This window comes from Gallinula chloropus (genome assembly GCF_964237585.1).
Source record: "Gallinula chloropus genome assembly, chromosome: 5".
Lineage (NCBI taxonomy): Eukaryota > Metazoa > Chordata > Aves > Gruiformes > Rallidae > Gallinula > Gallinula chloropus.
In genome coordinates this window covers 5742667-5755746 of record NC_140090.1, presented here as the reverse complement: position 1 = coordinate 5755746, position 13080 = coordinate 5742667, and the positions used below count along the sequence as shown (strand labels likewise).

The 13080-nt window shown below is 35.8% G+C and overlaps 1 protein-coding gene across 1 annotated transcript in view; it reads right to left on the bottom strand.

Moving 5' to 3' along the window:
• LRP1B (LDL receptor related protein 1B) overlaps positions 1-13080 on the bottom strand; it is a gene marked incomplete at both ends in the record, with an annotated part of 709648 nt that overhangs the window by 129469 nt on the left and 567099 nt on the right. Inside the window, 4 exons of the mRNA XM_084264363.1 lie at positions 381-500; positions 2976-3104; positions 7808-7933; positions 8390-8582. Of these exons, the coding sequence (XP_084120489.1) occupies positions 381-500; positions 2976-3104; positions 7808-7933; positions 8390-8582 (568 nt within the window). The remainder of the gene's footprint in view (positions 1-380; positions 501-2975; positions 3105-7807; positions 7934-8389; positions 8583-13080) is intronic.

The following is a 13080-nucleotide window of genomic DNA, read 5'->3' as shown; positions in this document are numbered from 1 at the left end:
CTACTTCAAAGAAGAAACGGTGTATCAGATGCAGAGAAGAAATTACTCATCTTAAAACATTTCTGTCTGTGGTAAATATTCTCTTTCATTTATTCCTTCACAGAAGAATCAGCAACTGTATTTTCTGAATTTTCTACAGCCCAAACCACTCTCCTTCTAGAGGGCTGCAGGAGTAAACCAAAGTCTTTCTTCATATCAATCCCAACATATGCTTTCTCAAACACACCGGTGTGCCTCTGCTTAGTTTGAATCTAACAAAAAGAAGTCCCAGCAGCTGTAATTCCAATAAAGTTACATGCTTTTCCTGGTCACTTCTTTTTACATACTAAGTGTTTACTGAGTAATATTCTGAAATCACCTTGGAAGTAACTGCCATTTACCTTTACAGTCAAATTCATCAGAGTTGTCACCACAGTCATTTGCACCATCACACACTTTGTTACTTGACACACAGCGACGGTTAGAACACGGCTTGAAACCCTTCCGACAGCCTCTGTTTTCTGGAGAGTTAAGTAGAAGCACATAATTTCATACAGACACTTAGTGTATAATAAAACTACTCTTACAATAAAACCAACAAACAGTCAGGAAAAACATTTCAAATGAAAATGCATTTGAAACTAGAGGAAAAACTTCAGAAATAAGTCATTTACTGTCCAGAAAGAATTTGGACTGATAAACAGAATCCTAGAATTGTCTATAAATGAAAGCACAGTAAGAAGAAATGAAGGCATGATAAAGAAATGAAAAAAGGAAAGCCTAATTCCCAATTTTCATTATCTTGTTGTATAAAAAAAGCTTAAAATACCTTTGTTTTGACACACTTTTGTCATGCATGTGACAACGTTCTCTATAGCATTAGCAATTCTATCACATAGAATGAATCATACCCAACTTACCCAAAACCAAATTAGGGGGAAAATGGAGAGTAAACCAAGAGAAAATATTAGTGGACAAGTTTCTGGATTTCTGAACACTGAGACTATAAGTGTTCAGCCCAAGTACGCAGGCTGTTGAAGAATGCTTCAATTTTACCTATGTTGAAGTGTTTGAAAATTCAGAAATCATTTACTAAAGCCCTAACTGTTGTAGAAGTCCTGCCACGATAATAAATAATGGCATTGGATTACTTAATCAATAATAATGAATCCAGCACAGTGTATTTTATCAGATTCAGACAACACACTGTATATGACCACGTGCATGACAGAATCACAGTTCTTCCTGTTTTTGCCATTGTGTAACAAACAGCTCAGTATGGTTGATTTAAATCAGGTAAAACACACCCTGTCACACTGCAAATTAATATAATATCCTCCATAGAAGTATGTGGCAAATCCATGGAAAGACAAATTGTCTGATCTTGCATTTATATTTTTTTCAGTATTGTAGAATAAAGCATAAACCAGTTTTAGCAGCTCACTAAACCTCAAACAGACCACTGGCATATAAGGCAAGTTCTCTGGAAGGACAAGAAACAGTATTTTGAGACTCCTCACTAACTACAACTTTCTTATTTGTTGCCAGATGCCTTACTTTCTATTCCTTCAACCTACTTTCTTCACAAAGTAAAAGAAACTACATGAAAACTTAATGTTTCTTCCATGAACTGTGAATGAAACAAATGACTAAAATTAATAATAGAGCCAGAGAGGTTTAAATTTCTTTTTTTAAAGCTGCCACTTGTAATTCAAGGGCTCTTCAGCCCAGGTAACTAGAAGTGTTTTGTATCTCCAGATTCTGATTTCCTTTTCTGATGTGTTTTGGGTTTTTCTTTTTATTTTTTTAGAATTTTTTTCAGATTCAAACAAACCTCCTTAGTCATTTACATGTGAATGATCTGATGGAACGTTACTATTAGCTTTGCATGACATGATCAAAGCAATTATGGCATATAAGTCTGAAAGCTAACAAGGCACAAATTGAAGATGAAAGAAGAAAAAATATACATACTATCAGTTGCTATACTCAGGTGGTTGATGTTTATTTTTGTAATGAGAAAGGAAAACAGAAGAAAGCTATTCCATTTCTTATTGCCAGTATCAACCTTAGATATTATTCAAGTGTCAACCTTGGAGATGGACTCAGTGATCCTTACCAATCCCTTCCTAATTGAGATACTTTGTGATTCTATCAAAATGACAGAAGTGAATGCCAGGATTTCAAGCAGACATTTTCATAAAACTACAGTGGTGCCAGGTATAAACATTATGGGTCGGTATGAAATGACATGCAACGTGTTCGTCGGGGAAACCAAGGCTGTGACATGAGTGTACTGGACAAGATAAAGGGCAAGAGTTACAGGCACACAGGTTAACAGGGAGATAGCACTTAACATGCAGGATATAAGAATTCACAAAGGTCACTCAGTAATTTAGGAAAGTTATTTGAACAATAACATTCAGGCAAACTCAGTTGGACACAAAAAAATACCTGGAAGTGACTGATTATTATAAAAACAACAAAAAGTCTGGTGGGAAGAATAATGATGTTTTTAACTTAAACAGAAAACTGAGCAGAGAGATTTCTATTACACAAGTATTTTTGTATTTTATACTACTTCTGGTTTGGTGTTTTCTATTCATAATCAGAAAAAAATCTTATTAAATATGGAAAATTAAACTAAACCTACTAAATTGAAGTGGAAAACGCTCAATTTTTCATCTTTGAAAAAGCAGCCTGCTGTGTTTTTCTTGATTTTTGTTTTAGAGACAGAAATATGAGAACATTCGAGATCCTTTTTAAAATATAATTCAGCTAATACATGAAATATGCAAGGAAAATATATTCAAGTATAAGTAACTCTACCCATATAATGTCAGGAGGTTTTTTTAACATGCGAGTTGGCATTTTCTTCTTGTGCATCTTGGCAAGCGATTAGTATGAATAAGTAGAAAAGTCACAGAGGCACCAATAGACATAAATATATATAACCAAAATAAGAATGTGAAGGTGAAAAGGCTGGAAATACTTACCACAGTAGAAAAGTTTCTCATCAGACTTGTCCTTACAGTGAGCAACGCCATCACAAGTCAGCTGATAATCAATGCATTCTCCATTTCCACATTCAAACTCAGAATAAATGTTACAAGTAGAATTTTTAGCTAAAAATAAAACATATTGACACATAATTTTTAATACCTTTTACACTTGGTGAAAAGGAGAAAAAAATGTTGGCTGCATTTAAAGTATCTCCTACACAGTTTTTGCAAGCCTAAGTATTAAAACCCCATCATGGCATCAGAACTTAAAAGCTTCTACAGAGAGGTGACCTGCAAGTCTGATATACTTCTCCGTACATTTCTTGATTGAGGACAGATATCTAAGTCTCAATTTTCAGAAATTTTATGTTGGGGTGAATTCAGAAGATAAGAATAAGTCTGTAAAAGAAAAACATATCCAAATATCCATGAAGGAACAAGTAATGAAGCAACTTAAAGGCAGGAATTCTGGTAACATGACGATGTTGCATGTCCTGTACTCAGCTATCCTCTAATCCATAACTCCAGCTTGGATGTAATTGTTTCTTGATAGATGTTTATAAAAACCTTCTTCAACACAGCAAGAAGGAAACACCATCACCTAGCAGTTAGTTTGAACTCTCACTTATTTTGTGGCACTGTGCAGCTGCTCAGTGTGCACAAAGGTACCCACATCAATATACTACATCCAATGCTGAAGATATATCCTTATACTCGGTGAAGGATGGGTGTACTTTACTTTTTTGTACTTTACTTTTTTGTTTTTAATCACAAAGAAATCATTGGTAGACATGCCCTGGTAGACATGTATATTTCTATTAGTTCAATCAGAAACTAAAAAGTATCACAAAATTTACAGAAACATTTTGGTCTTCATGATGTACATTTACTCCATGTCTATAGTTCTAAAAAAAACAAACCAAAACAAACCAGAAAGAGAAAGAAGTGTATGTAAGACAGCTCAAGAGGAAAGATAGGGAAACTATATCAAATGATTATCCTTTCTTTTTTCTTTCTTGTTTCCATTATAATTCCATCAGCACAAATTCAGGAATATCTGATGTCTACTATATGCAAAAGTTAAGCCCCCAAAATTGAAAACATTTCTTGATTTGATTCAAACATGATGAAAAATATAAAAGAAGTGCTGAAAATATAGATTCTGGACAAGGTGAGATCTGATCTTCAAGATGATTTATACAGTCCTTGAAACATTAATCAAGTTTATTGCAGCATTTGTTTTTTCTCTCTTTTTCCTCCATTTTTTAGCATAGTAAGAACTTAGAACTTTGGAAAAGTCATTCTCAATTACACTTGTAGTTCATCTAGTTCAGCATCTTTGACTGCAAACTTTAGAGAAAGATGGGGGGGAATCAAAAGTATGTATAGTACAATCTGCCTTCACTTACAGTCTGACTGAAAACCCTAACTTTCAGAAACAAAACATTTAAATGCCATTCAAAACTGAGAAAAAAAATGTACTCTGGGTAGACTTATTACCTATATAATCATCCAATCCCTCTTTGAATTTTATGAAGCTTTGTCTCAAGAATCTTGGCTGGCAGGCAGTTATACAGTCCAATTACACGTTGAAAGGGCAGTTAATTCCTTTTATCAGTTGGAATTGCTAACTTTCAATTTTCCTGAGTATCCCTTTCAACTGTGTTACAAAGAAAGAAACTTTTGATCTCACAGCTAAACTATAAAGCCTGTCTTGTTTCCATCCTTCATGTGCTAGTCAACACAAACGTTTCATGTCTAAGTCTTTTTTATTTTTTGCTTTTGAAAAATAATCACTCAGATCAACATTTCTTGCAAATATTCCACAAAATAATTTATAAGATGGAATCTTACCTCATGGTCTAAATGAGGATTTAAAAATTGTTTTAACTAATAGCAGTTTTAAGGTTTTTAGTGCTTTTGGAATATATAAATGTCATATTCGTGTAAGATTCAGAGAAGGTGGAGGTAGTTAATTCCAAGCCCTTAGCGATTCCTGCTGTACTATACTCTATCTCCTGGGTGAAGGGAAGGAAAAGGCTAGCTAACTGAGTGACCAGACCTGACCTACAAGGCCAAGTGCAGACAGAATTTCAGGGAATTTTCCAGCTCAAAGAGTTCTCTTGAATGATCAAAATCAATAAAACCTGACAGTATGTGAGGGTGAAATAAGGTGATTATAAAAGCCTTGGGGTGCTATTCCATATGAAGGAAGCAGAAACATTTGGCTGCAGTGGAAAATATCTTTTTATAAAGTAGTAAAGCCTTAATTAATATCTTTGAACCATTAACAATCAGATACCTCCATACAATCTCAATTGATCACTGGTTTCTGTTACTAGACTAAGGGCCTGCCACTCTGAAACAGCATTAGTGTAAATTGAAGTCTTTATCACTGCAAATCATCTGCAAAACTCATTGTATCTTCAATTATACAGCTAGACAAAGCAGGTTTTGCATAAGAGCTGTAAATGTAATAGAGGTTAGTTTTACAATACTTTACTAGCACATCTTGACACTACATCAGCTGTGTAGTCCCTGTTGTGAAGGACAAGAGTTTTAACCCTCATACTTCCATACATTTAATTACAGAACCAGGTCTTTCTGCTAAATCTCAGTGACCTTATGTAAAGACCTAGTTAATAACAAACAACATGTATGCATGAACCAAAGGTAAAGGCTGAAGTTGAACTATGAAGTGTGTGAAAGTGCAGATTAAAACTGTAGCAATTCAAGTATTTGTTTGGGACATGTTAGTAACTACTGATTATATGCATAATTAACGTAGGCATTATGATTTCATTTAAAAGCAGTATTGTAGGAAATTAAGCAGGAGACAAAGCTATAAATCCAAAATAAACGTGGCAAAAGAAATTTTAGGATTAAAATCTTAAATACAATATTGAAGCAATTAGCTTGGTATGGCAAAAACTCCAGCCTCCTCACAAAGCTGAGCTGCCAAGCCTAAGAATCTGATTCTAAAGGACTAAGGTCCAGCCCTCAAGATGCCTTAAGCCAATTTAAAAATCGCACCAATAGTTAAAGGTGTAATTCTACCCTTCCCCTCATCACAGTCATTTTTCTGACAAGTTCTCTACAGCTAGCTCCAGTGACCTTGCAGTGGCATATTGATGAGCTCTGCGTGTTGATCTAACAAAAACTAGGTCTAAACCCAAAAATCCTGAATCCCAGTCAAGCAGGTCAGTTGTCAGCAATCAGTTAATTACACTACTGTTACTGAGGAAGAAAGACATACGGTAGGAGGGACAGTAAGACAGTCCTTAGCATAAGCATGCTTCTTGGTCTTCTTCAACCAATCACTCAACTGTTGTGAAATTACTGGTATGAAAATACTACTGACTCAAATGTACTAGGGAAACCTAGTATCACTGTAGTATGAAAAGTATCAGTGGCATGACCAAAACAAGCTCTATTAGAACAGGAGTAGGTTTGCAAAATAATCAGTACGGGTATGTGAATGAAGGACATCATCACTTCATATCCCACACTGCCAAAGCTCTGCATATACAGACTGGCATTTTAAAAGTGACTCTGTAAGGGCACAAGGGAAACCACTTGTTAGGCTACTCAGGAGCAGCCACAGAAGTGTCTGAAGCAGGTAAACTATCTAAGCTCCTACCAGGATGGTCAACCTTGCTAAATCATACACAAAACTTAAATATATATATTTTTCCTGCATCTTACAGTGTTGTGGGGTTTTTCTAAAAACTGTTTTTACTGTTATGGTAAAATAATTTGCTTTAGAGAAAGCAGGTGGCCCAGTTATGACACTGAAGCAGCAGAACTGGCATGTTTGGCACACAGATACAAAAGTGGAGAAAGAATCTGTTCTATGAGTTGGGATTTCTGCCCCACAGAGGCAAAGGTCCAAGAAACCACTGGAATTTGGAAGGCATCTCAATAACTGCGACAGTAGAGCTATAACACAGTGGCATTAACAAAGACATAAGGAACTCCAGAGCTGCGTCCCCTTCACCCTCCAGTTTTCCATCCATTCCCAATCTTGGAGAAGCACAAAGTCACATTCCATATTGTGAATATGGGTCATCCCTGAGGAAAGAGCCCAAAGCTCTCCAGTTAATTCAGTCCTGCTAAGGCAGAGCATTGCCAGAGTGACAGATATTTTCTCCGAATTACTGGGAAACCTGTAGGAATGCACCATGTGTACATATATCACATCCTTCCAAATTACCAGCACATACTTCATGTTCATAAACATCAATTCTACACAGGGACAGCATCATCTAAAGCTGCAACAGATGACCACATATTCTGAAACACTTCTGAACTAGATATATATTTTCTTTTTCATGTACTGAGACATACTGGTTCAGAGGACGCATGGGAAGATGTGAGAAGAACTTAGAACTTAGGTAACACAGAATATTCTCCAATGAAAGCAGTCTCTGAGGAGTCTAACAGCTTGAAGTGATACATTTCCTAATTACTAAACTGCCAATTTTACATGATTAAATACAACTGTTGGTTAATAAATTACAATTATTGTATATGTCTAAGGACATGAAATGAAAATATTTGCACTCAACAGAAGCAAGCTGCAAATAGGAAATGTTCAGTAGAACACAACTACCAAAATTAAAATTTAAGGGCAAAACAAGTATTAATGCTTTTTAACCCCCTAAAAGCCATAAAATATTTAAAAGCCTGGTATGTGCTGAATTACCAGATAGATTTTTACAGCGTATAAAAGCAACAAAAGCTATGGCTTGGGCCAACTGTCTTTGCTTGTGATAGCCATGTGCCTTACACCACAGAAAAACATTGTGTCAGCTAGTATTACTTACTCACACATCTGTTATCATCTATCAGTATTCTATCCCCTCTACAGGAGCAGTTGACTCGTCCGTCAGGAGTCAGAAGGCATAAATCATGACAACCTCCATTCATTTGTGCACAAGGAGATAACTCACCTGAAAAACAAATGATGAAAAATGAACTCTGCTTTATTAAATTTGCTTCAATGGCCGATGTCTTTGAGAGAGCAAAGATCACCCTATCTCAGATTCATGGACAATTGATTCAAGTTTTATCAGTCAGATGAAAATGCCAGCATGCCTCAGATGCTAGCATACGAAAAGATAAACAAATGCTGTTACCTTGACTATTATAAATTTAAAAATCCACAACATTCAAAACTGCTGATATTTGACAGGAAATGATTTAACTGCCTTCAAATGAGCACAATGTTCACAGCAGAAAACGATCACTCGATAATATTTATTTACTTGGGGAAGAGGTTACATCCTACAATCCGTTAACAGCTCCTACAGCAAAATAATTGATGAAATACCATAAAAAGATTTCAACTTGGCTAAAACAGAGTAAAATTCTTGAATGATACTGGAATTAACAACTTTGTAACTTACAACTGTTAGTATCATTGGCAACAGCAATAATGCCCATTGGTTGATGTGGGATATCGGAACGAAGGATTTTTGTATCTCCTCCTGTGTATTTACTGGAACGCAGAATAGCTCTCCTCACTCCATCTGACCAGAAGATATAATCATCATATACAGCCAGGCTGAGAAAAGTACCTGGTCCAGATTTGACAATTACCTAAAATACATAAGTACAGAGAGAAAACATGAGAAGGAATGTTGTCTCTGAATAAGAAGTTTCTAAAGTGCACCCTGTGCCTCACATTGCTTTATAGTTTTAGATAAAACAAATCTTCTATACTTAGAGCACCTGGAAGAATGAGATAACAGCACTTGAAATGTGTTAAACAGATGATACAACGGTTAACTTGTTATTTATTGATATGGCAAATTTTCAGAAATCAAAGTAGCTATATTCCCTAAGTCAAAAAAATCATAGTTTAACTAAAGGTGCTTGTAAAAATACCTCCTCAGCACACTACCTGTGCAACAGCCCAAACAGAATAGAGGAAAAGACATACTGTGGCATGGCTCAAAGTCTAAAAATTCTGAATCTTTATGAATCAAAGCCAGAAGTATGTTTCTGAACATACCTAATATGGTGTTCACCACCATGATCACATTAGAAACCTGAACCCAAGAAAATAAATGTGGTGTGTTTTCTAATTAAAAATAATCTCCTTAGTCACCATACTAGAAAGAAAATATGAATCACAGTTCAATATATAGTAAGGTTTGAATGAAAACTGCAGAAATACAATTAATGTAATTCCAGTCTAAATCACAGCTCCTCTAAAATATTTTCCTGTATGTTCTTTCATTGCATTTATCAGAAAGAAAAATTTCTGTTCTAAAGAATGTAACAGTTTTAATCAATTCTCTAGTTGAAAATTTAATTTTGGCTGAACAACAGAAATACTGTAAGGGGGGTGGTATTATTTCTTCAAGCTGACTGTACACATGAACATAGGCTACACAGTTCAAGCAGAGACAACTGGTACACTGTTCAGCTCACCTTCAAGTGGATGCTTTGTATAAATTTGGTTTTAAATGATGGAAGGAGAAAGAAGCAAAAATGGTCAATCCCACATTTAAAAAAAATAATTAAAAATACTTTTTCTTCATATAGAGTTCGCCTACTATATTGGATTTCCAAATTCAATTTAATGGAATGAAAAAAACTCTACACTCCCACTACAGCTACGTCTTGCAGATTAAGAAGGTGCCCTTACTCTACAATATTAAATACCTAGTAATACTTCAGTGGCAGTTTGCTCACACCTATGCTAATTCATTGCCCAGGGTATTTCAGCAATTTGCTAACATAAATAATTGTAGTCCAGTGCACAGGAGGATTCCTGGCTGTGTTTAAATTCAATTATATGATACAGTGCCAAAATTTCTTATATAATTCAGACCATTATCACAAACTCTGCATCACTACACCCGTTATATATTTCTGCATATTTGAAATTGGTTTGACCAGCAAATCCTTTTTCCCAGCAAAGACTTTTTTTTGGTGATAAATGTCCCAAGACTCTTCTCTAACCAACCTTTTTTCAAAACTGAAAGTATTAATAGATAAATGGGGACATATTCATGGCAAAAAGACTATTTCTGTGCACATTTACTGTAAAACACTTTCCATAACACACCCTTAAAAGCCTGTGTTATGCATATTCAGACACATTTCAGGCAAAAAAAAATAATCAATCGTGTATGTTTTTGAAAGATCTGTACCCAATCTGGCCATGCACATTTCCCAACCCCATATTTGTTCTCCATGGTAGTGTGAAACTGTCAATGTTTGCAGGATTTTATTGTCACAACTACTACTAAAGAAGGTAATACGTTCAGTTTGCTGTGTTCTGCAGCACTTACATTTATTTTTTCCCCTCAAACTGTAACAGAAAAATGTAAATTCATTACAGAACTGATCATTGCTGTTCAGCCCTGGGAGATGGGACACCAGTTTTATTTAAGCACCCAAGAAAGAGTTCCTATTTCCACGAGCTTTTGGCCAACTTTACAGCCCTTTTAATGTCCCAGTTTGTAGAATAATGCTGAAAATGACTGACAATTTTGGGGGTCTTTTTTAAAAATCTTGCTAGCACTTGTGGATGTTCAGAAGTAACTGAAAATAAAAGATTTATTTTAAAGTTTGTTCATCCTTTGGTTATCTGCCAAATCATGTTTAAGTCCTGAGGATTCAGTGTCAATCAAATTTGCTGTGTGTGAAACATTTTGTAAGTCACCTATGCTTCTAAATTTTGTATTCTGTACAGCTGGCACGTTCCTTTTTCCCAGTAGTGTCAGCAGCTCTGGACAGATATATCCACAGATTCACCAGCAGAAATCATGTTTATACAACATGACCCTAGAGAAATCCTCCTTGGGTGGCCCCATCTGATTGGCCCAGGGGAGGCAGGGAGCACAAAAGGGTCCACCCATGTCTCCCTACTTCCTTTTTACTTGCCGATTGCTTGTTTTTAACAAAAATAGTGATGGAAGCCAATACAAAACTCCTCAGAGTTACTGAAAGAAACCAGATAAGCATTGGATCAAGACAATATAACTGCCACAAGTCTTTTAGGAAATGCATGCACCCAAACACATAACACTGAGAAGAAAACCAATGCTGAATCAGTGACCAACTGTCAACTGTTTCCAAATTGTAAAAACTCCATGCTAAGCAACTTGGAGCAAGTTTTATATAAACTGGTGGCTGGGTAGTGACAAATTACTCAAAGCAGTGCTCCAACTTAGGATAATGCAAGTAAAAACCCATTACAGATCCCATCTGGAAGCACATTATCAACACAAGCATAATGCCCAATTAATCTGCAATCATACAACTGCAGTATATGATGCATAAACTGCGCTGAAATGGGAGAACCACTGTATATGCTGAGTCATATGTAACATAGATTCTCAGTTTCTTAAGGAACCATATACACTGAATAACTTTTTAATATGTGGAGCCAGCATAAAGATAAAGAGAACTAGAAGGTACAAAGTCAATAATCAAATTTAGTCCAGAATGATACAGACCATAAAGTCACAGGAATTTAATTCACAAAGGTCACTCCCACAAGCTACTGCAGTACTATATAAGTACTTCAGACCTTTCCACAGAGTACACAGACTGCCAAAAAGCACCCCGTGCCACAGAAGGAAGAATAATTATGGGGCTCAGCAACAGTTTTGGTCACAGAAGAGAGAAATGTGGTACCAAATGAATGTTCACAAACTGAAAAAAGCTATGCATTGCCATTCGTTTTCACAGTGAGGGTGAGGGAGCCCTGGGACAGGCTGCCCAGGGAGGTGGTGGAGTCTCCTTCTCTGGAGATATTCAAGACCCGTCTGGACGCCTATCTGAGTGATATGTCCTAGGGAGCTGCTTTGGCAGGGGGGTTTGACCCGATGATCTCTCGAGGTCCCTTCCAACCCCTACAATTCTGTGATTCTGTGATTCTGCATTGCAAAGATCTCAACTGATTTTTTTTCTCTTGCAGTAACAAGTTTTTAAACAGGGTTTTTAATTTCATGAAACAAAAGCAATTATATGAAGACTCTGTCTTGATATATTTTATCATAAAACTAAATCGATACCAAAAATGGCAGCAGGGGGTTGGACCCAATGAGCTCTGGAGGTCCCTTCTAACCCCTATGATTCTGTGATCATTAAGGAAACCTGAACAAGACTCCCCTAGCATCCCTTCCGTCTGAACCAGCTATGTCAGACCCATCCAATGTACATCAGGTCTTTTAATACTGAATGGTACAGACATCCAGATACAGCTTGTACTTCCCACTCTGAATAACAGATGAGAAGTTTTCTCTAGAGATAAGGAGAGTGAGGAACGGAGGAGGAACATCACAGCTAGCAGGTCAATTTAACTATGACCCTTTCTTTTTTACATTCTGATTTTTAGGTGCTCCAGACAGCTTCTGTTTTAGCATATATAGTTGCTCTAAATTTGGGGTATGTGTAACAATTTCTGTAGGAAAATCATGATTGGAAAGGGGAGGAGCCAATCAGGTATCATGTCAGGTAGACAAGAATTTGTGCCAGAATACTGTAATTTGAATGATTTCTATAAAACCCTTTTTAGATTCTAAGAATTAGATCCATAGTAATTCTTACCAAGACAATGGTTAACTTTTATGTAAAGTCAGTTGGGGTTTTTTAAAAGATGAGTGCATATAGTTAACATATCAGCTTAAAGTATGAGTTGTTTTTTAACTCTAATGAATGGCTTATTGATAATACTTCTCTTTCAAAATGTTTATAAATGGCCAGGACCATCTAATAAATAAATTTTAATGGCTCTTTACTCTTCTAAAGTTAGCAAAATCTATTTAGAGATCTATAACAGAATGACAAAGCTAATATAATAGAAAACTACACTAGAAAAGATTAACATTAATGACAATTTAAAGTCAATTGCATAATAAAATCATTACACAAGTACAAAACAATATCAGCAATCTAAAAATGAATAACATTTTAGATGAGTATCAAAAAGTCAGTCTGACAGAAACCACTTAGCCATAATACATCTAAAATTAGGTAATGTATTTCATAGTTTCATGTGGAAGACATAAAATGTTATGCCATACTTATTATTCAGTTACAAATATTGTTTTTAAAGGTGTATAAGCAAGGAATGCAT